This window comes from Parasteatoda tepidariorum, chromosome 2, assembly GCF_043381705.1.
Source record: "Parasteatoda tepidariorum isolate YZ-2023 chromosome 2, CAS_Ptep_4.0, whole genome shotgun sequence".
Taxonomy (NCBI): Eukaryota; Metazoa; Arthropoda; class Arachnida; order Araneae; family Theridiidae; genus Parasteatoda; species Parasteatoda tepidariorum.
The window spans coordinates 62,103,823-62,130,006 of NC_092205.1; the positions used below are offsets into that span (position 1 = coordinate 62,103,823).

Below are 26,184 nucleotides of genomic sequence, written 5' to 3' on the forward strand. Positions count from 1 at the left end.
CTTAAGAGTCTACTTGCTTGGTACTCGTGTTGTCGTGACAACTAATTTTCTTGCTTTTTTCCGTATCGGCCTTCAGCCTGTGTCAAAGGTTAATTAATCCTTAAAATAGTTATTTGAAGAGCGTTATCTTTAATTTTAATAACAAACATTGTATTGAATGGTTATTGCTACAGCAAGCAAATAAAACCGAGAAAAACTCGAAAGTAGACCATTAAATGGGTATATTAGAGATTCAATGGCTGGATATATTGTTGCAAACGTAAAGAGCGACAGCTTCAGTGAGCTTTTTGCTACATTAAGTTTTAATAGCGTCTTGAATAGAGTGTAAATTTGCTGTAACCATTGTATGGTGACACGGTGATGTGTAAGTCAACCTATACATCACTGTATAAGTTGATACTCCTTACACTATATTATGTTTAAACTCGTCACATTTTTGTGTTTTAAAGCAGTTAAATGCTTTCAGCCATTCAATCTTATGCCGATTTTTTTAGAATTTAGTAAATTAAACAGGAACGGATGCCAGACACAGAGGCAGTTCTGGTTTATTATTTTAATCACAAGACTGTTCTTTGAACTCTCAATTCGGAATAATGTTTTTTAGATAATATTTTTATATCTGTAATGTGTTCCTATTAGTAATTCATTAATGAAGATTAAGAGGAAAAAAGGTCTGCATCCATAAAAGCTGGATCTGAGAAATACGAATTTCATGGTTTGGGAGTTTTTAGGAGGAAGCATTCGATTGAAATAGTAAAAATTAAAAAAATACACGAGTGTAGCAAGTATATATTTACATCCTAAAATTAAAAAAAAAAATTTACAATTGTTGATGGTGGAGAAAAAAAATTTGAAAACTGGGTTGGACAAGATCCGGTTTTTCATCAAAATTTACCCACCATCATTACTTCTTCACTATGCTTTTCTTTGTTCTTTTTTGTCTACGCGTGAACACAAACAGTTTTTCTCAGCACGGTTCATATTCTTTGTATAATAACTCTTGGAGTCACGCTATTGAGTTTTTAAAAATTTAGAAATCCTAAAAATGCAACAGATGGAGATGCAATCGTCATTTTTGTGAAAAATGGGCATAAACTGTTCTTCTATCTTGGTCAATTTTCATATCGGTGGAAACTCTTGTCAAATTGGTAATTTTTTAAAGTTATTATATAATTTAAAAATATTTTAAGCTGGTAATCCATTTTAAAGTCCAGGGAATTCTTTTCATTGTGGTTGTATATATAATTTTATAATTAAAGCTTTACTTACTTTAAGGCATTTACACTGTAGCTTTTTTATTTTTCCTCACAAAAATACTTTGATGAATAGCCTTAATTATTTTTTTTTTCTATGACCCAAAACTTAAATGAAATTGTTCGTTAAATAATGATAAAAAGAATCATGTAGCAGTTTAAAAAAATTGTAACAATGTGACATTTTATTTTTATAGCAATTATATTCTTTAAATTCTAATTTCGCGGATATAGGCCTGAAAGGTAGGTACTTTATTTACATTGCACTAGAGCTGCACAATTTTTGGAGATAGTCTGTGAAACGTAGCTGGGGATGATCCGAAGACATACCATTATAATTTTGATCCTCCGTAGAGGATCTCATTCGTGAGACTACTTCCTCAATTTAGACATAAATCTGAAGGGGAAGGAAATTTTCTCTTGATCCCTGTACCCATGGTTCTGCTCAGCAATCGACTACAGAACTTTTGATTCCACAGATTTTACAAGCACATACATCTACCTCATGTACTCGGTGAATCTTAGCGGAGACGAGGATCGAACCACGGCCCTTGCACTCCGAAGTTCGACTCTCTAACCACTGGGTTATCACGGCCCTATTGGTCTGGTAAATTTAAAATATTTACGATACCTGTTGATTTGCAACAGTTCCATGTTTTCCTTTATTTTCATGCCTCATGTTTGAAATGAGTATTTTTTCAAACACATCCTCTTCTGACAGAACTTTTCTTCCCGTATACTGTATAAAAAATAAAAATAAAAGATGCAGCAAAAAACACATTTTAGACCCCACTCTTACATAGTAAAAAAGTAAATAAACTTTCCGCTGAACACTGGCAATGTTGTATTAAATTTAGGTAAATGTTATGCAAAAGAGTTTATCCGGAGTTTTACCATTTGCATAATATTTAATGTATAGTAAGATCTTTGTTGCCGCAAGGTGAAGAAATAATTTTCTGGAAAAAATATGGTTACGAAACAGTAAGTAGCTTTTTAACTTTGGAATCATTTTTTATGTCATATTATCTACTTGAATAAGTATATTAAATTTTTTAGATGGGTTGAAAAAATATATATTTGCATTTTATTTGATGTTTGTGCAGTAAATAAATTGAATAATCCTGTTCTTTGCATACAGCCAGTGTCACCTTGCAATGCGCCATGTTAATCGGAAGTTCTTTATTTTCTAATCAGCTTTACACTTTTTAGACTCAGTGCAGTGAGCCCACATATCTAGGCTAATTAGAAAATATATCATTCATTATCTTGATTTATTTCTGGCAATTTGCAATAAGCCCAAAGTAGTGAAGACTTAAATATCTTTATTAAATGTTCATAGCAGTGAGTCGAAGCAAATTTAGTCTGATTAAGTACTTTTTTCACAAATTTTCAATTAGCCTGAAGATGAACAGACTGAATGTAATAAATCCAAAAAATACCAATCAAATTAGAAAACACTGGAAACTTTTTCAATAATCATGACTCATTGCAAAGTGCCGGAGCCGAATTTTTCAGTTAGCTTCTGATGCATGCCTATGTGTGTAAAACCTGCATAGTGAACGTCTATTATTTAATACACAAAAGTACGGTAAGCGAATGCATTTACTTACAAAATAAAATTTCCACTTAGAGAAGATGAAGATCCTAAGTGACATTTTAGAGAATTTTCAGTTTAATAGCATTTAAGTTCATAAGATGACAACTGGGTACTTGTAACTCGAGAAAAAGAATACGTGATTAGGCTTAACTATGGGATTTAAATCACATTGTTGGGTCTAATCTTGTGGTTGTGCCTAGCGTGTTGAGGTTACAGTTTTAAGGCTTGGGTTCATTACCACGCTGAATCAATTTTCAGATCAGATTTAATTGGATACCTGTAAGTGACGACACGCGTGTGTGTCCAACCTGATTAGCTTTTTTTGCAGATTGGCTTTGATTGGCACGATTTACTCATGATGAAGTCGCATGCTGGTATCCTATTGGATATCAAGATTATAACTTGTATTTATTTCCTGGCCACTAGCTTTCTAAATATTGATGTTTGTAAATCCCTAATATTCATGTTTGCACTCTTGGTGTCTTGGCTAAAGATTACTCATCAAACATTTGTTGCTAAATGTACACGGAATCTTATTTCAACTCACTCAAAATAATTCCATCCCGTGAGATCTCTGAAATTCAATGATTTGACAAAATAAATCTATGTTTTATAGTAAAATAGGACAAGAATTATGCCTTTCTCAGTTTTCTTTTTCAACTCTTAACATAATTACCACTTAACTTACGTAATAGTTATAGCATTTAAGCAAAATTAACTTTTTTTTTACCTCTCGTCTAGATCTATATAGATGTTTCAACTTCTCCGTCACATCTTGGTCACTTAAGAAAATCAAATACATTTCCTGAATCTTCTTCTGCGTGTTTTTTAACCTTTCGTCTTTTTTGTGATACTCTAATTTGGTCGCCTCCATTTCCTCCACTGCTTTGGTCAGTTTATCCACCAGTGAGTTAATCTCCTCCGACATCTTGTTTAGGCTGCATTTTTCCTGGTTTAGCTCGATTTTGAGGGATTCACTCTCCATTTGACTCCTGAAAAAGAACATTTCAATTACAGTTAAGTCTTTTATGAAATATCAGCTTCATTTTTAAAGCAATATAATAAATTACTGTATAGCTTATAAAAGTTTTTTTTAAATGTACAATGCGCCCACCCCCCTAAAAAAATGGACCACCCTGAATAACTTTTGATCAATGTTCGGATTTTTATTTTCTGGGACTCAATGTTAATGGCTCGAGAGGATGACTTCAAATATGCTAATTAATAAGTTAATTTTAAGTTATAAAACCAGACACAAAAATGTATTTTCTCTGAATAAACGTATCTTTTCTTCGACAGATTCGGATTTTTAACCCCAAAATATATAACTAATTCCGTGGGGTCCACTGTTGTTGCATTTAATAGGTAAAATTTTTAACTTTAGTTACTAAGTACATAGTTCGGATTACAAAAATCTATGAATTGAAAAAGCTTTTTTTATTTTTTTTAAAATATTAATTAGTTTTTATCTTTTCAACAATATTTTCCTTCGCAAAATTGAACTGAAATAATTTGTGTGGTGTTTTGCTTCAAATGTGAAAATACATGATAATTTTGATAATAAGTAATTGCAACAGAATAAAGTAACAATTTATGCAGATTATTTTTCCAAAAAAATGAAGTTGGAATTAGCTTACAAACTCCATATTTTATATACTTCAACTTTACTTCGTTCATACAAGCCAAAATACAATTATATAAATACAAGGATAAATCACGTATCAACCTTATTCATACCTAAATAGTGAAGAAATGTGATAACAATGTACACCGAAGAGCCATTACATTATGACCACCTTGCTAATGACATGTAGGACCACCTTTAGCCCTCAAAACTGCTAGCACCCGCCGTGGTATTGATTCCACAATGTTCTGATAGATAGTCTGAGGTATCTGGTACCAAGCGCTCACCAACTGGTCCTGCAATTCCCTAACATTGTGAGGGGGTAGCGTGGCAGCACGAATTTGGTTTTCCAAGTAGGACCATAAATGCTCTATTGGATTAAGGTCAGGTGAATTTGGGGGCCAAGACATGACTTGAAAGTCACTGGAATGTTCCTCGAACCAATCCATGACGATTCGACCCTTATGACATGGTGCATTATCCTGTTGGTAAACACCATCCCCCGCAGAAAAAACTGTTGCCATGAATGGGTGATCTATGTTCACGTAGCTTACAGACGTCAGGGATTTTTCTATGAGGATTATGGGTCCTAATGTGCCCCATGAAAACGTTGTTCCTGGGCGAGAAACCATGAAAACCTGGGTGAGCCCATTGTTATAGATGGAGGGTGGTCATAATGTAGTGGCTCTTCGGTGTATATTTGAATACCAAAGTTAACAATAACGAAACAAAGATCTGAGGACGTGCCGTTAGAAGCAGCGGCGCAGTTTTAAGGGACAATACCCCCTCCGGTATCAAACATTATTTGATTAATGAACTAACTACTCTACGGTAAGTAGGATGTAGATATAAAAAAGTTTTCATTATTCCTTTTTCGTCATTTAAATGTTTAGAATAGCCGACCAGCCTGTGTAGGGGTCAGGACACTGGCCTTGCAATAGAAAGGTTCTGGGTTCGAGTCCCGGGCAAGGCTGGTTGTTCTTTCATTCGCGGTACTATCTGTCCTCACTGTGGGAGCAACGTTGGTGCACCTAATATGGTGCCCATAAAAGAGTGGCCAACAAATCTACACTTCAGATGCCTGTATGACGTAAGTCATTCTCCAGTTGGGCATTGGAAAAAAAAAGGATCACAAAATTAGTTTTTTTTCTGCTTTTTAGTTATGTATGAGCTTATTTTATTTTATTTTGTAACCGTAGTTCAACAGCAGACCCAATTTTTGGGTTTACGACTGCTAATGTTCAACTACGGAGCCTTGAAATTTTGAACANTTCAGATAGGAGGGTATCTAATCAATCTATTAACATAAGATATTGATTGCTGGCTCTATCTATTTTGGTTATAAATCACTAAATAAAAGTAGTCAGGAAAATGACAGATTTTTATGGGACAAGCAAATTATTGACAGAAAATATTATTTTAAACGAAGTTTTAGTAAACAATACCCTCTGCGTATATTCTAGAAATGCTTACATAGGATAAGATAAAAAAAATTAGATTTTGAAAAATAAATGGGAAGTTTGAAGTTAGTTATTATTGGAAATATTGTTTGGGACATGCCAGGAAAATGACATTTTGATATTCAATTAAATTTTTTAAGTATACAAAACAGTCAATGCTAGTGCAAAGTCATTTTAAAATGCTAACAGCAATGCTATTTATTATTATTTTTTTTTAAAGTTCTTTTAGTATTATAGTATTGGATCTTGGAGCAAGAGACAGTGAATTATCTTGTTTCGTGAGAGTCACCCTTATTTAACAAGAAATAACAGCTCGCACTAGCTGATACTTTAAAAATAAAATAATGCGATCTGTCTCCAATTGCCATAATCATTCTAAAGTGTAAATTATCCTACTTAATTTTTCAATTAGATAATACAAAAATAATTTCGATAATTCAATTTTCTTAAGAAATCCCCATAACATAATTAAATGCATAATGCATTAGGATGTTAACAGACTAATAACTAAAATGATTAATGCAATTATTCAATACACTTAACGAATAATTAAAACAATCTATTCAAACCAACCAAACACACTAAATTCAAATTGTGTTTCTTAACTTCAGGTAATTATTGTACTTTCAACTTTCTTCCATTTTTAATAAATAATCCTTTTCATCATCTCCTTTTATATTCACTTCTGTCAGCAATTTCTAAACTGCGGCATAAAAATAAAAAAAAAATCTTTGGGAATTGAAAGTGAAATTACCATGATTTTGCTGATTTTAATAAGCGTCGTTTCCACTTAATGAAATAAGTATGCTATATCGGCTTATTCGCTGAGAAATAAGCTTGTAAAAAGAATGAAAATTTCCCTCTTCGCAAGATTTTATTAATTAAAGTTAATTGAATGATCAAAAAGGAGAATAATTTATTGCATTCGTTTATTGTGTGAAGGTAAATGTACTTAGAACAAAAGAATCAAGTTTTTTTTCCCTTCTTCAGCCATATTGATTTTAGAGATAAAACTATTTGTCAGAACGATTCTTAGAATTCTTTTAAACTTACCGAAAAAATACTAATTAATTAGAAAATGAATTAATATGAAATGCTATTTAACATAAAATGATTTTTCGACCTAACTTAATGACTTGATATTAATTTATTAGAAAAATGAATTAAATATACTTATGTTTGTATTATTTTTGAAATCGAATTCCGATTCGCTTTAAACGCCAATTCATTGCATGGGTAGTTTTAACAGTTTGACTCAGCCCAGGAGGTGAAGAGAATTTCAGGATCAAGCATTGAGCCAACATTTTGTATTATTTTTGAAATCGAATTCAGATTTGCTTTAAACGCCAATTCATCGTATGGGTAGTTCTAACAGTTTGACTCAGAGTATTTAAACTCAGCCAAGAAGGTGAAGATAATTTCAGGATCAAGCATTGAGCCAGCACCTTGTATTATTTTTGAAATCGAATTCAGATTTGCTTTAAACGCCAATTCATCGTATGGGTAGTTCTAACAGTTTGACTCAGCGTATTTGAACTCAGCCCAGGAGGTGAAGAGAATTTCCCAATAGACATGCTCCCAATAGGTGTTGAATTTTTTTTTAAATGAAAGTAACACACATTTGAGTTACACAAAGAAGGAAACTACGAAAGCTTGCTAGAGCAAGGGGATTTTAATGCATGATGTATCGTATAACGAGGAACATTTTACGTCAGTACTGTGATTGGTGCGAGATGTGAAGCAGTGTACAAATCGACTAGTCCTGGTTGGGATTTGAACCTGGGTTGACTCAATGAGAGCGTAAACGGCATTCCGGATTAAGCGTGATACTAACTAAACCAAAAGGTATCTCAGAATTATGAGTATAAATTTTAAATGGCTAAAATAGAGCACCTCTTGATGAGGTTAACTAGGTTCGAATTTCAGTGATGTCTGGTTGATATGAATTATGCACCAGGCCCGCACCCACCAACTACACTGCTGACGTAAAAAATTCTCTGTGGTAGATATATCAAGGATAGATTACTCTTGCCGTCGGGCTAACCAAGGGAGATTTTCGTGGTTTTCCTCTCCATGTAACGCAAATGCGGGCTTCAAAAAGCATGAAAAGCTCTCTAGTCAAAGCATCAAAAAGTTCTCAATGGAGGCTAGTTTGTCCCAATGATCTAGTAGTTTCCTTATCTTCTGGATTGCGATCAAAATTACTAGCCTACGAAGTGAAACATTTATATTTGTAAATTCAAAATTGGGTCGGCTGTTCAACGCCGGTTATAAGTGGCAGAAATAAGAACGGGATGAAGTCATTCTTATTATAGCATTCCTTTAAAAATTATGCACTCCTACTACAGCCTGTTGTCAGTCAGGTCGTAAGAGTTGAGGTTTCACAACTTCAAAAGCAATGACATAAAGGTCGGAAATGTGGTTAGTATTGCACACCTGCCACCACTAAACAAGCTGGCGTCCATAGATCTGAAGCAGGGCTGGCTTCAAAACATCTGGAGTAAAACTCCAGTCCTTCACGAAGACAGTGCAGAGCATTAAATTTTGTGCGTGGCTAGGGTACACCAATGGTTTGAGAATGTCCTCCATGTTCGCATAACAAATCAATACCTCTGGGGGTACTGATCCAAGAGTTTCCTTGTCTGCTGGATTGGTTCAAAATTGCAAGGCTACGGCTGTGAACATTAGTAGTCGTAAACCGAAAAATTGGGTCGGCTGTTCAACAGCGGTCATAAAATAAAATTGAAAAAATGGTTTGAGAATTGAACACCAGCCCTCAGGATCCGGGGTTCGATCCTCGACTCGGCTAAGACTCACCGGATATATGCGATATACGTGCTCATAAAATATGTTGAATCGAAAGTACTGTGGTCCGTCACTGACAGTATCATGGGTACATGGATAAAGAGAAAATTTCCTTCCCTTTCAGATTCATGTCTGAATTGAGGAAGTGACCTCAAATATGAGCAGTGTTGCCATCTATCCGTGTGGATCGGAGCTAAGACGTACTTTCACCCTAACGTGCTTTATTGTCAAACGAAAGGCGAGCTTTTCTATCTTAATTCGAAAGAGCACGGCGTGTCCAAGTGTCAATAGAAACAACACTGTGCTATCGTGACCTTAAGCTCTTATATAAACCCTTAAATAACTTTAATATTATTTAAACTGTTTACAAAATAGTTGAGCTTAAAATCATTCATTTTTCTTTTTTTTTATATATAAAACAAATTGAAGTTATTAGCACATTCTTTGGACTAAAAAATATCCGTCCGCTATTTGAACATTATCATCAAAATAATATTCCCTATTGCAATACTTAGCACAAATAATTTGTTAGCAAAGTTTTAAAAGTTTCTTCTGCAATGTTTTAATTAAAAAATACCTTCGCGATTAAGGAGAACAATTTTAATAACGTATAATTTTTTCATTTCTAGCGTAATTTCAAATTTAGTTTTGTAACCTTATCTTCAAAAATCGACTTTGCTTTTTATCCGGATATTTTCATTAAGTTTAAGTTGGAGTCAATATTTTACTTGAATTCGTAAGAGTCTGTACTTTTCTGTATGTAAATTTCTTGAAGGTACTTTCATTTTCTTTAAACGTCGCAAACTAATTTAAATGCGATTCAAGTAAATTGGATCTTTGTCTCGATAGGGCCTTTCATTACTAAAAGTTTTTTTTTTCCATTTCTTGTTCGCTCGTTAATTGAATTTGAGAATTCCTGTTTAGAATATTGTAAAGGTTTGGATAGTGAAGAAAGAAGAAGGCTTTTCTGCTGAGTATTAGTATACCTTAATATAAGATCTTACTTTAATATAATTGTTTTAATATTTTCTAAGGGTTTTTTTAAATCGAATTATAAATCTTTAAAAATTTTAATAAAGTAAATGTGTCGATGTAATTTAATTATATTTCATAAAATTCGAAGCACATAGATAATTTAATTTTAAAAGCAGATTTCCTTGACAATTGTGTTTTGTAAAAAGGGACAATGCAACTTTACTTTAATCACCATTGTTTATTAGTAAATTAAAAAAAAATAGCTTAAAGTGAATTTAATCATGTCATTTTTATTTAATTTTTTGTTTTAAAAAATATTAAATAAAAGGAAATAGACGGCGATTAATTAAATTGACGGTTATTTGTATTAAATTTCGTTGTATATAAAAAAGGCATTATTTGATTGTTGGCTTACTCTACTTTTGTTTATTTTGAAATAGAGAATCCTCAAGTTTAATGAGTGTATTGTTTTTTTCTGAAAAGAAAGATTTTTGGTGCCTTCGGTTTCGCACCAAAAATAAGTTAAATGACTTTTTAGAAATATTATTAATTATGTTATTTAAAATAAGATAAATGACTTTTTATGAATATGAAAGTGAAGCTAATACCATTTTTGAATTTGGTCCACTATTTCAATATAGCATTTGTGTATATATAGAAGTATTAAGTAGTTAAACACCCCTAATTGTGTTAGGAAATTTTGAAAATGAGTTTTTGGAAAATTTTTGGTAGGCCGAGGGAAAGTAAATTTAATCTTTCTTTTAATTAATTTTTTTTACTTTTTTGGCTGACGTATAATTTGTTTTGTGTTAAAAAATAATAAAAAGGTAGGAAAAAATAAAGCTGAATCTCGATATAACAATTACGGCACATTACGATAAGTCCACCATTACGACAAGTTTCTAAGTTGCTGTAAAGACACACAAATTATGCAGCTTCGATCGATCAAAAAGACTGGAGCACCCCGGACCAAGTCCGAATGCTGAAGCATTATCTCCTACATTAGAAAGCGGTCAGACGGTTTTTCATTAAGTAGTCTGCGAAGACTATTTAAAAAGTGAACCAGTTGTGCGTATTAATCTAAATTCCGTTTTAAAAGTAATTGAGAGAAATTTATCATATATATTTGTGAATTGAATCTGTAGTGATTGACAAGTAAATAAGACAAACCAATCATATTCAAAAATTAAACAAATTTTCAGACATATATTAGCTACCACTCCCTTATTTTTACTAGATTTTTTATTAAATGATTCTTTTGAAAACTTGTTTACCTTCATAGTGGTCTGATCGGACTACCTACAAAAAACCGTGTGGAGGCTTTTAGTTATAGGAGGCTGAAGTAACTCCCGTGCCTACTGATTTTATCAGGATGAAATGGGATTGCCTTCACGCCTAAGGTGGGTCTACCAGGAGAAAATCTTCCGACGTACTTCACCCATCTCATCTAGGAGCACCCTTCTGCCACGATGAGGAAATCAGCAGGTATTGGGAAGGTATTTGATTTTAGAACGACCACTGGCTAAGTTATATTCTTAAATATATATTAAAAGTTCTTCGGCTATTTTCAAAAACCCTACTCCCACTTCAAAATAATGCGTTTTTGTTGATCATATATCTATCATGCCCCCATCTTCCTTCTTGACTACTAAAATCATAATACACTGTTATCAACGACAGCTAAAAATATTGCACTTTATTTTTTTTTCTTCTTTTTTTTGTTGCAGAAACTTGTTCAGCCATTTCTGTCGTAAATGTTAGTGCCTGAATCTGAAGGCAAAAGCAGCTTATTTCAGATATGTATAATAATGTATATGTATAATCAAAATAGTTGTTCAAAATAAAGAAAAAAGAGGCAATTGTGTCGATTTCATTTTTTAATCTGTTTACTGCCATTCCATTATTAAATATGTGTTTGCTTATTGAGACAATAAGCTCGCTTAAACGGCAATTTCATCTACTGTTATGAATTAATGTTGTAACGTCCGGTAAATCGAAATAAATCCTGATGCAATAGTAGGAAATAACCCGGTAGCGACTCATTTAAGTCAGCATTTCAATACAACTGAAATAGTAGCTGACTTAGGATACAGCCCATCCAATTACGACCATGAAAATTTCGAAAAAGTTCTAGCAAAATTTTTGCGCTTGCTGACCGAAAGACACAAGAAAAACATTACGAAAACGGAAAAAAATTATGAATAAGTATTACCTAAAGAGTTCTTCGTGTGATTCCTCCAGATCTCGTTGTTTTGCATCTATATCTTTCTGCCTAGAATCCAAGGTGTCTCTAAGCTGTTGTAATTCGGTTTCCTTTGTGTCGAGTGCCTCCTCAAGTTGATTTTGTATCCTTTTCAGCATCACGTCTTTCTGCTGGATGATCTCTTGTAGCTCTTGTATCGTATTCTCACCTTCGATGACGACTTTGGTCTTCTCGCTCAGTAGACTCTGTGTGAAGAGATTATTAATAAAACATTTATCGTGATAAGTGTTTCTGAGTTTAATTATCTTCACGAAAAAATGTTTTTAGGTAGAATAAACAACTTAATTCTGATTGTTTTCAGGCAAAAGAGTTTAAGTTCACACAGTGGGCTATACATGGTTATTATCATATAAAGGCAGCTCCCATTAGGAGACAAAAATGATTTTTTTGAAAGTTACAGCCCTTTAATCTTATGGAATTATAGCTTATGAAAACTTCGAATCAAATAAATTGCTCAATTTCTATAAAACTTCGATTGTAGCCTAATAAAATATTATTATTTTGAAGTGTACAATTGTTCAGCAAAAGGGATAAGAATATAATGGAAATGCGTGTACTAATTTTTTGGCTTTTTAGATTGTAAAAAAATAAATACCCTTTTTATAAAATATTTTTTAATTTAAATTTTTTTAAAGGATTTTTAAACCTCGATATAAGAAGGTGAATTCATTCTCGGTTTGAGAAGGCTTTTTTACTTTTGGTTTGCGAAGGTTGATTTACAATTGACTTCAGAACGTTCTTCTAGCTTTGTTTTATGTAAAGGTATATGTAATTTCGATATAAAAGGATGTTTTTGCACTCTTAATTGTATCCTTATTGCACGGGAACTAGCATAGTTAAATTTAATTTAGTTTCAAGCTTGCATGGTTTATTTGCTAATCATTTTTAAACCTTGTTGGGATTACGTGATAAAAGCTGATGCTGAAATTTAAATCAACCTTATACTGCTATCTGGGTTGTGTAACACTGTTTTAACTTACTTTGACAGCATCCTCCGATTCTTTAAGTGAATTTTTCAGTTGAAGCATTTTACTGTTTTGATAGACTAGATCCATAAACGATCTACAGTTACTGATTAGTATTGAATATTAATGTTTTAACACAGTGGTCCCCAATACAGCGAACCGGTACCGGTCCGTGGATCAAATGATACCAGACCACCCAAAGAACATTAAATTATTTCCATTTTATACACTGTGGTATATTTTTCAGTTTGCACGGCTTTTTATGAACGAGAGGTTAACTGGGAGCTGTGAGATGTCACAGCACCAATATCGCTCATTTAATTCTATTTTGTATTGAAGACATGTTAAAATACAACTTTAAAATAAAATTACTGAATCAAAATCATCTAAAACATAAGCAATCAACGACAGCCCTCTCAGAAGATTGAGATAAAATTGTCAAAAGTTGACCGGTCCTCAGCGATGGAAGTGTTGGGAAGCACTGTTTTAACAGACAAGACCTGATTAAAAAATATTAAAATGCGATATGCTATATCGAACAGTTTCAGTCTAGTTTAACAGTATCTTCCGATTCTACTATTAAACGTTATAATTGCGATGTGACAATGTTTTTAAAAGACTAGATCTATTTATTGCAACTGATTAATATCAAATGTTAATGTTTTGGCAGGCAAGACTTGATTTTAAAAAAAAAAATTAAAATGCAATTCACTCTTTCAGCTTACTTTGACAGTATCTTCCGATTCTTTGAGTGAATGTTGCAATTGAGATATCATGTTATCTTTCTCTTGACAGACACTGCTGTGGTGTTGCGTGCTCTGAGTCAGCTGATCTTGTAAAACCTGAACACTGCGCTGGAGAATCTGTATTTTGTCTAGTCTTCTGGTACACTCCTCCTGAAGCCCCTAGAAAGATGAAACGACTAATTAAGCACCGTGAAGATAGTGCGGAAAATAGTAAACACATCAATTCGAATCGATCACCTTAATTGCTTCGTCTTTAATTTTTAGTCCATCGATCAGGGTATGAACTTCTTTCAGCATTTTATCGACAGATGCAGATGATAGGCTAGGACAATCTGTGTGGTCACTTGTTGAAGAACTCTGACAAAGAAATGGAAAATGGGACAGTTAATATATCACATCGTTCAATATATTGAACTGTTCCACTTAAATATATTTTATGTTTAATATTCATATGGACTAAGGCGAGGTCTATTGCTGATGGTTATATTTTTAAGGGTTATTTTTTTCTATAACTCAAATTTTTGCATGTTAGTTGAAAACGATGAAGAAAGAGTTGTGTTAGATAATATAAATTTTATGTTTTATGCAAGTTATGTTTATTATAATTTTATGTTTTATGCAATTTATGTTTTATAAATTTTATGTTTTATTTAAATTTTATGTTATATTATACATATTTTATATTATGATTAGCTGCGTCTTATTTTTTATATTAATTCAAATGAATAAATGTGAAAATAATGACGCATGTTTTTGCAAGTTATTTTTTCTGAAACACAGTTTTACAGCTTATTTAATTGGGCACGGTAAAAAGAAAGCGAATAAAATAATATACCAATATACGATTGATATAAAACACCAATAGTATTGTAATTTAGGCAGAAATGTCATGTTTATAAGCATATTAACTTGATATGTCATGCTCCTAATGAGAGACATGTCGTATCATGTCAAAATGTCATGCTTATAATCAGCATAATAACAATCAAACCACTAAGATATAACTGGTTATAAACTATATTTTGCTGTTCAATTCACAAAATAGTTATCTGATGCACATACTTAGGTTGATAGATATCTAAATTAAGACTTTTATACATACTTTATATTAAAACATACATCGAAACTGATCGCAATCAGCTTCAAGATTGAATAAACGTGCGTTGCTTTGATAATTTCGTATTAGTAAACTAGTCATGATATTTTGCAATCCACTACCAATTATTATTTTTAGAATTCTTATAAACATAAATATAAAAATTACACATTAGGAGTAGAGAATTATTACTCAAAAGACATAAAAAAAATACTTTAGCGAAATTTGACGAATGGATATTGATGTCAATCTCTGAGAAGATGAGATAGCAAAAATTTCTAAATCAGTTAGATGGAGAATAAAAATAATAGAGGCTCATAATAATTTTCTTTCGTCATCTTTCAGTTTCATTGGACGTTCAAACTGGTTTTGACCATTTCCAATAAGCTCTTATAACCGTCTTTCAGTTTAATCTGACAATTTTACTGGTTTTGATCCATTAATGTCTCCTTCAGTGTGGTTGATTTCAATAAGGATTCGTTAAATTTCGATAACGTTTTTATTTTTCTACACCTTAATATTCCATAGAGACCAGCGTGTAATTTCTTTACATTATTTTTAAAAGGATATTAAAAATAAATATTAACGATGGCTATAAGTGAGAACAACCATAAAAATTTAGTTTTATTATTTCGATTTTAAGTTTCTGCAATTATTGTAAGAATCTCTATTATGATTCACAAACGCTCAATCGACGATTATTAACAATTATAAGCACAATCGACTATAAAGTAGGCTAAGTGGATTTAATTTCGTTTCCAATTTATCACATGAGCTTCAGCGTAATATAACAAAACGTAATTTAATTATTGCTATAATGATTTAAATAATATAACAATTTAAAGTTATTAAATTATATTACAACGTAATATAATTTAAAAACTCACTGAAAGAGTTATGTTTAATTATTTTTTACGCACATTAAAACGAATTTAATTATGTATGTACGCTTGGCTAAATTCTTCAGTAATTTTTAAAATTTAGTATGATATTCTGATTTAGTGTCATTTCGTATTTGTCTAACTATATCTTTTGGTAAATAAACATATAAACAAGTTTGGAACGACCGTCTTTAGTAAATGATTTGAAACTAATAGTTCCCATTAGTTGAAAGTTTGAATTAACTATTTTAGACTTTAGGAATAGTTTACATAAAGATTCGTAGTTTCTTAAAGATCGACAAGATATAAGATTCAGTGGTATACTTTGAATTTTACTTGATATGATGCATAAAAAGATATTTTATAGCAACTGTTAATCGATTTTGTATCTGGTGATTTATGTTCACTGCATCGATTTTTGACCAATGGAAAAAAGATTATTTTTAAATGTCATTCTAACACCTAAACAAATATAAATTCTTTGTAAATGTTATAATTTGAAATAAAAATAGGAGTAATTTTTTATATTAATTAAACTGGCAAAATAGCGGGTTCAAGAAAATTTTGAGGTAAAGAGCGTTGGTAAAAGAATTACTAAAACTATAGAGAACTTTTTGAAACTTTGACTTTTTGATTTTACGCTTTTGTTAGTTTCGCTACGGTTCACAATTTTAATATTAAACTTTTCATTATTTAAATAAAATAAGCATATAAAAGAAATTTTTTAATAATTATCGTTTAACTTCACTTATCAGTTCAGATAACCCAAGCGTTCTCTTATAAATTAAAACAGCGTTTTGGAACTAATAAAATATCACCGCTACTACACTGAGAAAAAAAGTATGGTCAAAACTATCAGAATATGGTCAAATTTACCGTGTTTCTGGCCTTATGATAGACCAAAATGCTTGGTAATTTTTCTCTGTCTAATGCTAACCATAATAAACTAGGCCCAACTTCTTTCGAAGGGAAACATTTTTTGTGTGAATCATTGCTTTTGTGTTGTCAACAACAGTTACTTATGTAGTTACAATAACTGACAATCCATATAATTATACGCTAGCAATCAAAAGTGCAGTACCATAGGCATAGACTATTTTATTTCTATATTCCAGATACTAAAGTAATTAAAATCTTACTATCTAAATCTTAGTAATATAATTAAATCCGTGTAAATTCAAGTTATTTTCCGGGATTATTTTGTAGGCGAAAATTACTAAGCGTGCTCCATAACATGGGGGGGGGGAAGAACAGATCCCTTTACTTTTTTCCGCGTAATTATTGCACACACATTTTTATGGAAACTGATATTTTTTAAACAATGTTTCTACCTAAGAAAGTATAAAATAAGCTCACAATAAAATTAATAAGATACCTATGATTTATATTTTTTTCCTTATTCAACCAAATTTCGCCACAAGCAGCTAATAATTAACTAAAGCTCCTGAAACCGACCTTTTAATTATACACTGCTACTTCATTAAGCGACGTCCCAAACCTACATCGTGATATTTTTATCACATCAACAATTCCATTGATATTGAGTATTCCCAGAAGTATTGAAGTAATAAATTAGATCCTGCTCAATACTCCATAAATACTGAGACTTAAGCAAAGAATAAGAATGATGATGGCACAGAAGCTGAAGTGCAATTAATTTTTGCTAGATTCTCATCAATTCCGCTGTTCCTTGTATAATATGTAACGAAACATGTTTTCGCGTTCAAATAGCAAATAGATGGATGGACAAGGATCAGTTTACTTAGAATAATATCAGATGAGAATATGGATGATATTATTCTTAAGATTTGGATGACATTATTCACCAATCTAGGGGTTTGGCGAAAAGAAAGGAAGGCCATTTTATTCATACAAGCAGGAAGTTCGCTGCCTTAATTCTTTTTAAAACTAAGATGGGGACAATTTAAGGATAATTTGAGTTTACTAACGGCTTCTTCACAAAATATTTTATCCTGAAAACGGGCCCTTCACAAATTATTTTGTATTAAAAACGGGTATTTTATAAGTAATAAGTAATTTTATCTTAAAAAAAGGAATCTTAATAAAATATTTTATCTCAGAAATGAAGTCTATGCAATATTTTAGTTTTAGAAACGAGCACTTCACCAAAGTGGAACTTTAAAAAATAAGTCGATGACGTCGCTAATTCACAATGTATCTTAAGAATAGGCCTTTCACAAATTATTTTTTCCTATGAATGATCCTTTTGCAAATTCCTCTATCCTTAAAACCGTCATTTCACAAATTATTTTATCATAAAAACTGAATCTGAGTAAAATAATTTATCTTAGAAATGGACCCTGCACAACATTTTTGCTTTAAAAATTGACACTTCACCAAAATCTGACTTTAAAAAAGGAGTCGATGATATCATTATCTCATAATTTATTCTAAAAATGGCCCCTTCACGAATTATTTTATTCTAAAAACGGGTCTTTTGCAAATTTTTTTATCCTAAAAACAGGACCTCTACAAGTTATTTTATCCTAAAAACGAGCATTTTACAAATTATTTTATCATAAAAGCTGAGTTTTAATAAAATATTTTGTCTTAGAATGGGCCATGCAAAATTTTTTTGTTTTAAAAATAGATCCTTCACAAAAATCTACCTTTAAAAAAGGAATCGATGACATCCTTAATTCATAATTTTAAAAGTTGATTCCGAGTGAACAATGTTTGTTTTTTTCGCATAATCATGATTTTTTTCCACACGCTTAACAAACCAACGCAATAAAAGTCAACCCAATATACTTTCTGAAATTTTTAAGGAGAGGTTACTATAACATAGCATTTAATTATGATTTTTCTTAGAAAAAGCTTAATTGTTGCATACAATGTTGAAAAAAAGTTCTTATTGTCAAACGCATTAAAATTTTCAAGTAAATTAAAAATTATTTAGAATTGCAGCAATTGGAATTGAGCTAATTTTGATTCGAGAACCGATTAATTCGTTATTTGTTGGTTTTGGAAGGAATTCAATCTGATTTATTTGGTGATTGAGTGGTATTTCTTCAAAAAGTTATAAGTAAATAAAAAAAGCACTAAGAGTAAAAAAATTAAAGCATTAATTTTTTAAATGTTATTGAACAAATAAAAAATTTTAAAAATGAAGAATATGGGAAGATTTGTTTTTGTCTTTTTTAATCGAAATGGTTCAAGGAGATTAAAAAATAGATAAGGATTCAAAACAAATAAATAAAATTAAAAAAAAAAGGTTATCAAGCTGATCTAGAAACTAAAGATACTTTATTCAAAACCAAAGCCTTCTGATTTTTTACTAAAAGTTTTAAATTGAAGCTATTGAGACAGTTCTTCCATATTTTATAATATTAATTAAAGTATGCTAAAATTAACATTTTCTCTTAACCAAGCATGAGAACCAGAGATATCCAGAAGACCTATTTCTTGAACGAGTTTTCAATAAGCAGCAATTCTCGTTTATATACTTCGAAGAGCCATTACATTATGACCACCCTGCTAATAACATGTAGGACCACCTTTGGCCCTCAAAACTGCTAGCACGCGCCGTGGCATTGATTCCACAAGATGCTGATAGGTAGTCTGAGGTATCTGGTACCAAGAGCTCACCAACTGGTCCTGCAATTCCCTCACATTGCGAGGTGGTAGCGTGGCAGCACGAATTTGGTTTTTCAAGTAGGACCACAAATGCTCTATTGGATTAAGGTCAGGTAAATTTGGGGGCCAAGACATGATTGAAAGTCACTGGAATGTTCCTCGAACCAATCCATGACTATTCGTCCCTTATGACACAGTGTATTATCCTGTTGGTAAACACCATCCCCCGCAGGAAAAACTGTTGCCATGAATGGGTGAACCTGGTCTGCAACTATGTTCAAGTNATATATATATATATATATATATATTACCGTAGAATATTATACTTTAATTTTTACAGCAATAATTAATTTGTGTGATTTAGTGGTTTTAAGATAATTATTACTTTAAAAATTACGGTATATCAGATTTTTAGTTCCGCAACACGCTTTGGTTAATAATTATTTTATGGTAAAAAGTACCCTCACCCTCAGTACCGTCTTTTACCGGAATTTTATCCGGAATTTTTCACAGTGTTGTGCAAGAAATTTAATAAAGCTTAAATCACAAACTAAAATGACGAAAATTGTAAAACTGTAAATTACGACTACGTTAAAATTTACTAGACAACATATAGTTCTGCTATATTCCTTAAAAATACATCTTTATAAACTAAAACATTTTAAACAAACTGTCAAAAAAGAGAAATAATAGCTTTCTGAATCGCTTTATATACTTAAAGTTAAATAAAAAATTTTAAAAGCCATATTTGTTTTCTAAAGATGTAGGAAATATAACGTTTTGTTTTATCTGCAGCAGCAGTTTTTCTCCTATTTTCTAGGAAAAAGGAATTCGGTAAAAAAGAAACTAAAAGTCAAAAAATCACTTCTCCGATATTTTCAGGTCATTAATTTCTTTTCCAATTACTCTTATCATCGATTTATCAATAACACTCCAAGAATATGGAGGAGATAAGATTTGAAAGTATTCATTTTAACCCAAAAAAAAACATTTATATTTTCCCGATTTCTTTCTAACAAGAATATTCAAATTAATTTTCATCGTAACCCGGTTTAAAAGAAATTTACGAACGAATAATTTTATTAATGGTTCAAACGGTTGAAATTGTTATAAAATGTTTAAACACGCAATTTCTGTTTGTTAAAGATAAGGTTTTATCAAAACCATTAATCTAAAAAACGTATTTCTTTAATTTGCAGAATGACACTGAACAAGCAGAAAATATCTCTTTCGCCGCTAAAGGAGATATGCAATATCATTTGTCTTTTCAAAAATACTTTCAAAAACGTTTTTTAGGTTTCCAATTATTGAAAGAATTTTTAAAAAGTTCTTTTAATTTTTTTTTATGTGTATTCAATTTTTAAAGAGATTGCTATTATCCGGTTAGGTTGTTTTTTATAACCAGTGATGAAACAGAACTGATGAAAAGTTTCTGTATTTTTCTTCATAAAGGTACATTTTTTGCAGTAATATCATTGAAAAAAATTTTTTCAGCTGTGAACTTATTAAAATTTTGAACGTTTTTGTTAGAAACATTCGTAAGCCATCTAATGATTAAAAGAACTGTTAGTATCAGTTTAGGTTTCCTAATAATCGAATGTTGAAATGATGTTTGCTAACTGAAGGGGGGGGGGAGGCAATAATTGAGCCAGTAGTCTAAAAAATATTCTGATTTTCAGAATCAAAAAAAATCTCGTTTAAAATTTTGCTAAAATATTGCGTGACAATTACGTGGACATCTGGTGTCTGTGGTACGTAGACCACAATATATCACAGTATGTAGATGTAGATATATTGTAGGTAAATGGCACAGTATTTAATGAATTGTAAGATTGCACTAAAATTGATAACACAAACCAAAATAGGATTTTAAATATATTTTATTTTATATCAAAAAAAATTTTCTGCTATTCCTAATAGCGCTGTTAATATCAGTTTTGGTTTGATAGTATTTAAATGCTTGGAAGAGACGTTTCGATATTATAGTATCTAGGTATGTTTTAAATAAATAACTCTGAAAAGTTTAAAGAACAAAATCAATGAATTAAAAATTAAATATGCTCTAAAACATAGTTTTTTTTTAAAAAAAATATTTTTAGTTCTCCAGTTACGTATTAATAAAATTGTCAGCATACTAATGTTTAGGTTTTCTTCTGTTTAAAGAAGATGAAAATATTTCGATTTGCATAAATTATTGTAATTCAATCTCATAAAATATTTCCAACAAAATTGAGCAAACTTACTAAGAATAAAAATGATGAAAAAACTAATAACGATGAAAAATAATGTATTTTCATTTAAATGACAATGATGTATTTTCAATGTAAACATGAATGATTTACAAAGGAAGAAAATTTGAATAGATTCTTTCAAGAATGTATCTTGTTTCTTTGTACTATCTGAATATTTGCACTTAATGATATGTTTTCCTTTAGAAAACACACAACAACACGACTCGGTACATGTTTTCATCATTATAAATTCTAGTTAGTGATTCTAGTTGAAATAGTTTTCTCAATTTTTGCTTCGTAAAGTTTGCTTGGTTATATTTTCCCTTTCACTTTCTTTGTATAAAATTTCTTTTCAAAATTTTTCATTTATCTCGGTACATATTTCTAGGAATAGATAACGTCTGACTCAAAGATCTTTTGAAATCTATAAAAATGAGAAATAATCTAAAATATTTTATTGATTTATTCGTACACAAAATATAGTGTCGCGTGCAAATATGAACAATTATTTTCGTAAGTAAACGCTAATTTCAGCTTGTGAGTTAGTAAAGGCTGATAACAAATTTCAGTAATTCATAGAGATATATGTACAATGTACAAAAAAAGCGCCCCCCCCCCCGAATAATTTTTGATTTAATGATCGGATTTTTGCCTTGCAGGACTCAATTCATTGCATTAGTTTGAGAAAATGACCTCGAAGATGCATATAATTTGGTACACTAAAAATATTTTTTTCGAATGTAGAGACTTATGGTGCGTGCCATATTGCGCCAAACACAAACTGCATTACGTTTTCAAAAAGGGAAAAAAACTGATGATACAAACAAAGAAAAGGAAACATAAAAAAGGAAAAAAAACATGGTAGGGAGCGATAACGGTTAGCTGAATAACACAAATACCCCAAGGAGCAAAGTGTCTGAAAAATATAATGTGTCGTAAATAGTATAATTTTTTTTTAAAAAAAGGGTTAAATATCAAGCATTGGAACAAATTAGCCTTTAGGGAGGATTTTTGATGGAACTTACCCGCATTTGCCTTACATGAAGAGGAAACCACAAAAACCTCCCACGGTTAGCCTGACGGTGAGAGGATTCTAACCCATGATTCATTGAGGACATTTTATTTTAGCACTGTGATCGGTGCTAGCCGGGAGCAGAATTCGTATCAATCAACCTCTGCTGGGATTCAAATCTGGGTTACTTCATTGAAAGATGAACGCTTTATCCCCTGAGCCACAGCGACTGAGGCAAAATATATTTTATAATCGTCGTTTAACAGCTGACCCAATTTTGAGTTTATGACTACCAGCATTGAACTCCGTACTCGAAATGTTACGTCCCCAAAAGCGAACAAAATAACCTTCAAAAACCCCCACACATGGACGTCACAGGGGTCACATGTGAATTTTCATATGATCATAGCATTTTTGGTACAATCTGGTAATGATGTTATTTGGGATATGATTATATGTTCAAGAAAACTAAATAAGTTCAAGAATTTGATAAAATGTGTAAATGAAAGTTAAATACTTGGAATTTGAAAGTAAAGTCAAAGTTTTTTTAGTATTTTTTTTCTTCTTAAAAAACGCCATCGAGCAGCCAACTTAATTTTGAGCTTATGACTACCAATGTTCAACTCCTTAACCTTGTAATTTTGAACCCAATCCAGAAGACAAGGGAACTCCTGGAACAAGTATTGGGAGAAATTTTGGTGAGGACTTTTTGGTGGAACTAACCTGCATTTGCGTTACATAGCGAAGAAAATTTCCCACGGTTATCCTGACGGCCAGGGGACTCTAACCCATGATCCGCTTGCCATTGAGGATATTTTACCTAAGCACTGTTTTTGGTGTGAACCAGGTGCAGATTTCGGATCGACAAGCCATCGCTGGGATTCAAATCCGGGTCACTTCATTGAGAGGCAAGCGCTCTATCCCTTAAATCACTGTTCAGCCAGACTATATTGTAAAGTTACCACTTTGAAATTTAAAAATTTACTTTTTGATATGGAAATCGGCACTGCTTTCAGCATGAAACCATCGTAACTAAACCTTTCCCAAGTGATCTTTCTCACTCTTTTTCAAACGTTTGNAAAAAAAAAAAAAAAAAAAAAAAAAAAAAAAAAAAAAAAAAAAAAAAAAAAAAAAAAAAAAAAAAAAAAAAAATACAAACTAAGTCTGAAACAAAAAAGAGGAAACAAATAACATGATAAGGAATGTTGTTGTAGTTGTTGTAGTTCATTTACGTAGGGCTATTGGCGACAATGGGCTATTACGTTCAATGGGCTATTGGCGACGGTCTGGGAAACATCCCTGAAGATGATCCAAAGACATGCCATCTCAATTTTGATTCTCTGCAGAGGGGATGGCACCCCCGCTTTGGTAGCCCGACGACGTGCACGCGAAGTTGAGCACTTTACGGTAGAACAGTTTAACGAGAACCAATACCGCACACTCTCGGTCCCTACGCAGACTAATCCAAGCGGTCACCCACCCGCACACTGACCGCAGCCAGTGATGCTTGACTTCGGTGATCTGATGGGAACCGTGTCTTATCGATCAGTCCACTGCGGGACCATGATAAGGAATGATAAGGGTTAACTGAATAGCACAAATACCCCAAGAAGCAAAACGTCTAAAAAATATAATGTGTCGTAAATTGTATAATTTTTTTTAAAAAAATTACTAAATATAATTTCAAGAAATTGAAAAATTGTTTGCTGAAAAATACGCTCGTTAACTCTACCTTATTAAACTAGAGCCAGTTGAAATAATGAAGAGGAGTTAAAAATGTAATACTGAAACGAGCTAGAAAAACTAAATGTTTCGTTATTTTTTCCTTATTGAAATATATTGTGCTTGTACCTAGTATTAGATCGTTGAAATATATATTTCAGTTAAATGGTACTGAACAGCCGATCCGATTTTGAGCTTCCGACTACTAATTTTCAACTCCGTAGCCTTGTAATTTTGAACCCAATTCAGAAGTTAAGGATCCTAGATCAAGCGTTGGAACAAATTAGCCTTTATGGAGGATTTTTGATGGAACTAACCCGCATTTACGTTACATGGAGAGGAAACCGCAAAATCCTCCACGGTTAGCCTGACGGTGAGAGGATTTTAACCCATGATCCATTGAGGACATTTTATTTTAGCACTGTGGTCGGTGCTCGCCGGGAGCAGAATTCTTATCAATCAGCCTCTGCTGGGATCATTGGGAGGTGAACGCTTTATCCCCTGAGCCACCGTAACTCAGTCAAACTGTATTTTATAATCTTCGTTGAACAGTTGACCCAATTTTGAGTTAACGACTACCAACATTGAACTCCATACTCAAAATGTTAAGTCCCCAAAGACGGACAAAGTAACCTTCAAAAACTTCACGCCTAGACGTCGCATGGGTCACATGTGAATTTCCATATGATCATTGCAATTTTGTTGCAATGATCGTAACGGTGCTATCTGGTATATGATTATAGGTTCAGGAAAACTAAATAAGTTCAAGAATTTGATAAAATGTGTAAATGGAATTTGAAAGTAAAGTCTAAGTTGTTTTAGTATTTTTTTTTCTTTTCTCAAAAACAGTCATCGAACAGCCAACTCAATTTTTGAGCTCACGACTACCAATGTTCAACTTCTTAGCCTTGTAATTTTTAACCCAATCCAGAAGATAAGGGAACTCCTGAATCAAATATTGGGAGAAATTTGCCTTCGCGGAGGACTTTTTGGTGGAACTAACCTGCATTTGCGTTACATAGCGAAGAAAATTTCCCACGGTTATCCTGACGGCCAGGGGACTCTAACCCATGATCCGCTTGCCATTGAGGATATTTTACCTAAGCACTGTTTTTGGTGTGAACCAGGTGCAGATTTCGGATCGACAAGCCATCGCTGGGATTCAAATCCGGGTCACTTCATTGAGAGGCAAGCGCTCTATCCCTTAAATCACTGTTCAGCCAGACTATATTGTAATGTTACCACCTTGAAATTTAAAAATTTACTTTTTGATGTGGAAATCGACACTGCTTTCAGCAAGAAACCATCGTAACTAAGCCTTTCCCAAGTGATCTTTCTCACTCGTTTTCAAACGTTTGAACTAATTTTTTTAAATTTTTAAAAAATTTTTGAATTGCAATATGAAGCTTTATTGTGGCATAAAATGAATTCTACCAAACACTTGAAGAGTAGATTGGTTATATGAATCAAACAGATTAGGTACCTCATATTGTTACTCTTGTTTTCTGTATATAAAAGCACTTTTTAGTATACTTGTAGATGTACATGTGTTATACGGTATTAGATACTTCAGCATATTTGTAATAAAATAGTAAATAAGTTCTTAAACTTGATTACATGCCACTACTGTTGATCTTTAGCGCCAACATGCTTCAATTTAACAATTAAGGTAACAGAGAATTTAATCTGTATGGTACTTCAAAGTACCGATATTATAGTTCAACATTGAGCTAGTTTTTATGAGAGTTCATCTTAGTCTTAATCTTGATTTTGAGGTAGATTTGAAAATTTTATTACTATAGCATTTAAAGTACGACGTTTTCCTGATTCTTTTTTTTTTTTTTTTTTTTTTTTTTTTTTTTTTTTTTTTTTTTNAGTTTTGCTAAACAGGGTAAACATGTTTACCCAAATTCTAAACTCCTATTTTATACTGATAGAATAGAAGACACAGACTAGA

At 32.0% G+C, this 26,184-nt stretch overlaps 1 protein-coding gene across 4 annotated transcripts in view; it reads right to left on the reverse strand.

Moving 5' to 3' along the window:
• The window catches only part of LOC107451053 (putative leucine-rich repeat-containing protein DDB_G0290503), a 224,549-nt gene that overhangs the window by 24,448 nt on the left and 173,917 nt on the right, over positions 1-26,184 (reverse strand). For all 4 annotated transcript variants that reach the window (XM_043039812.2, XM_071177657.1, XM_071177658.1 and 1 more), the window contains 5 exons: positions 13,926-14,045; positions 13,668-13,847; positions 11,927-12,162; positions 3,581-3,842; positions 1,885-1,992 (listed from right to left, as the gene is read on the reverse strand). In XM_043039812.2, coding sequence (XP_042895746.1) covers positions 1,885-1,992; positions 3,581-3,842; positions 11,927-12,162; positions 13,668-13,847; positions 13,926-14,045 — 906 coding nt within the window. The remainder of the gene's footprint in view (positions 1-1,884; positions 1,993-3,580; positions 3,843-11,926; positions 12,163-13,667; positions 13,848-13,925; positions 14,046-26,184) is intronic.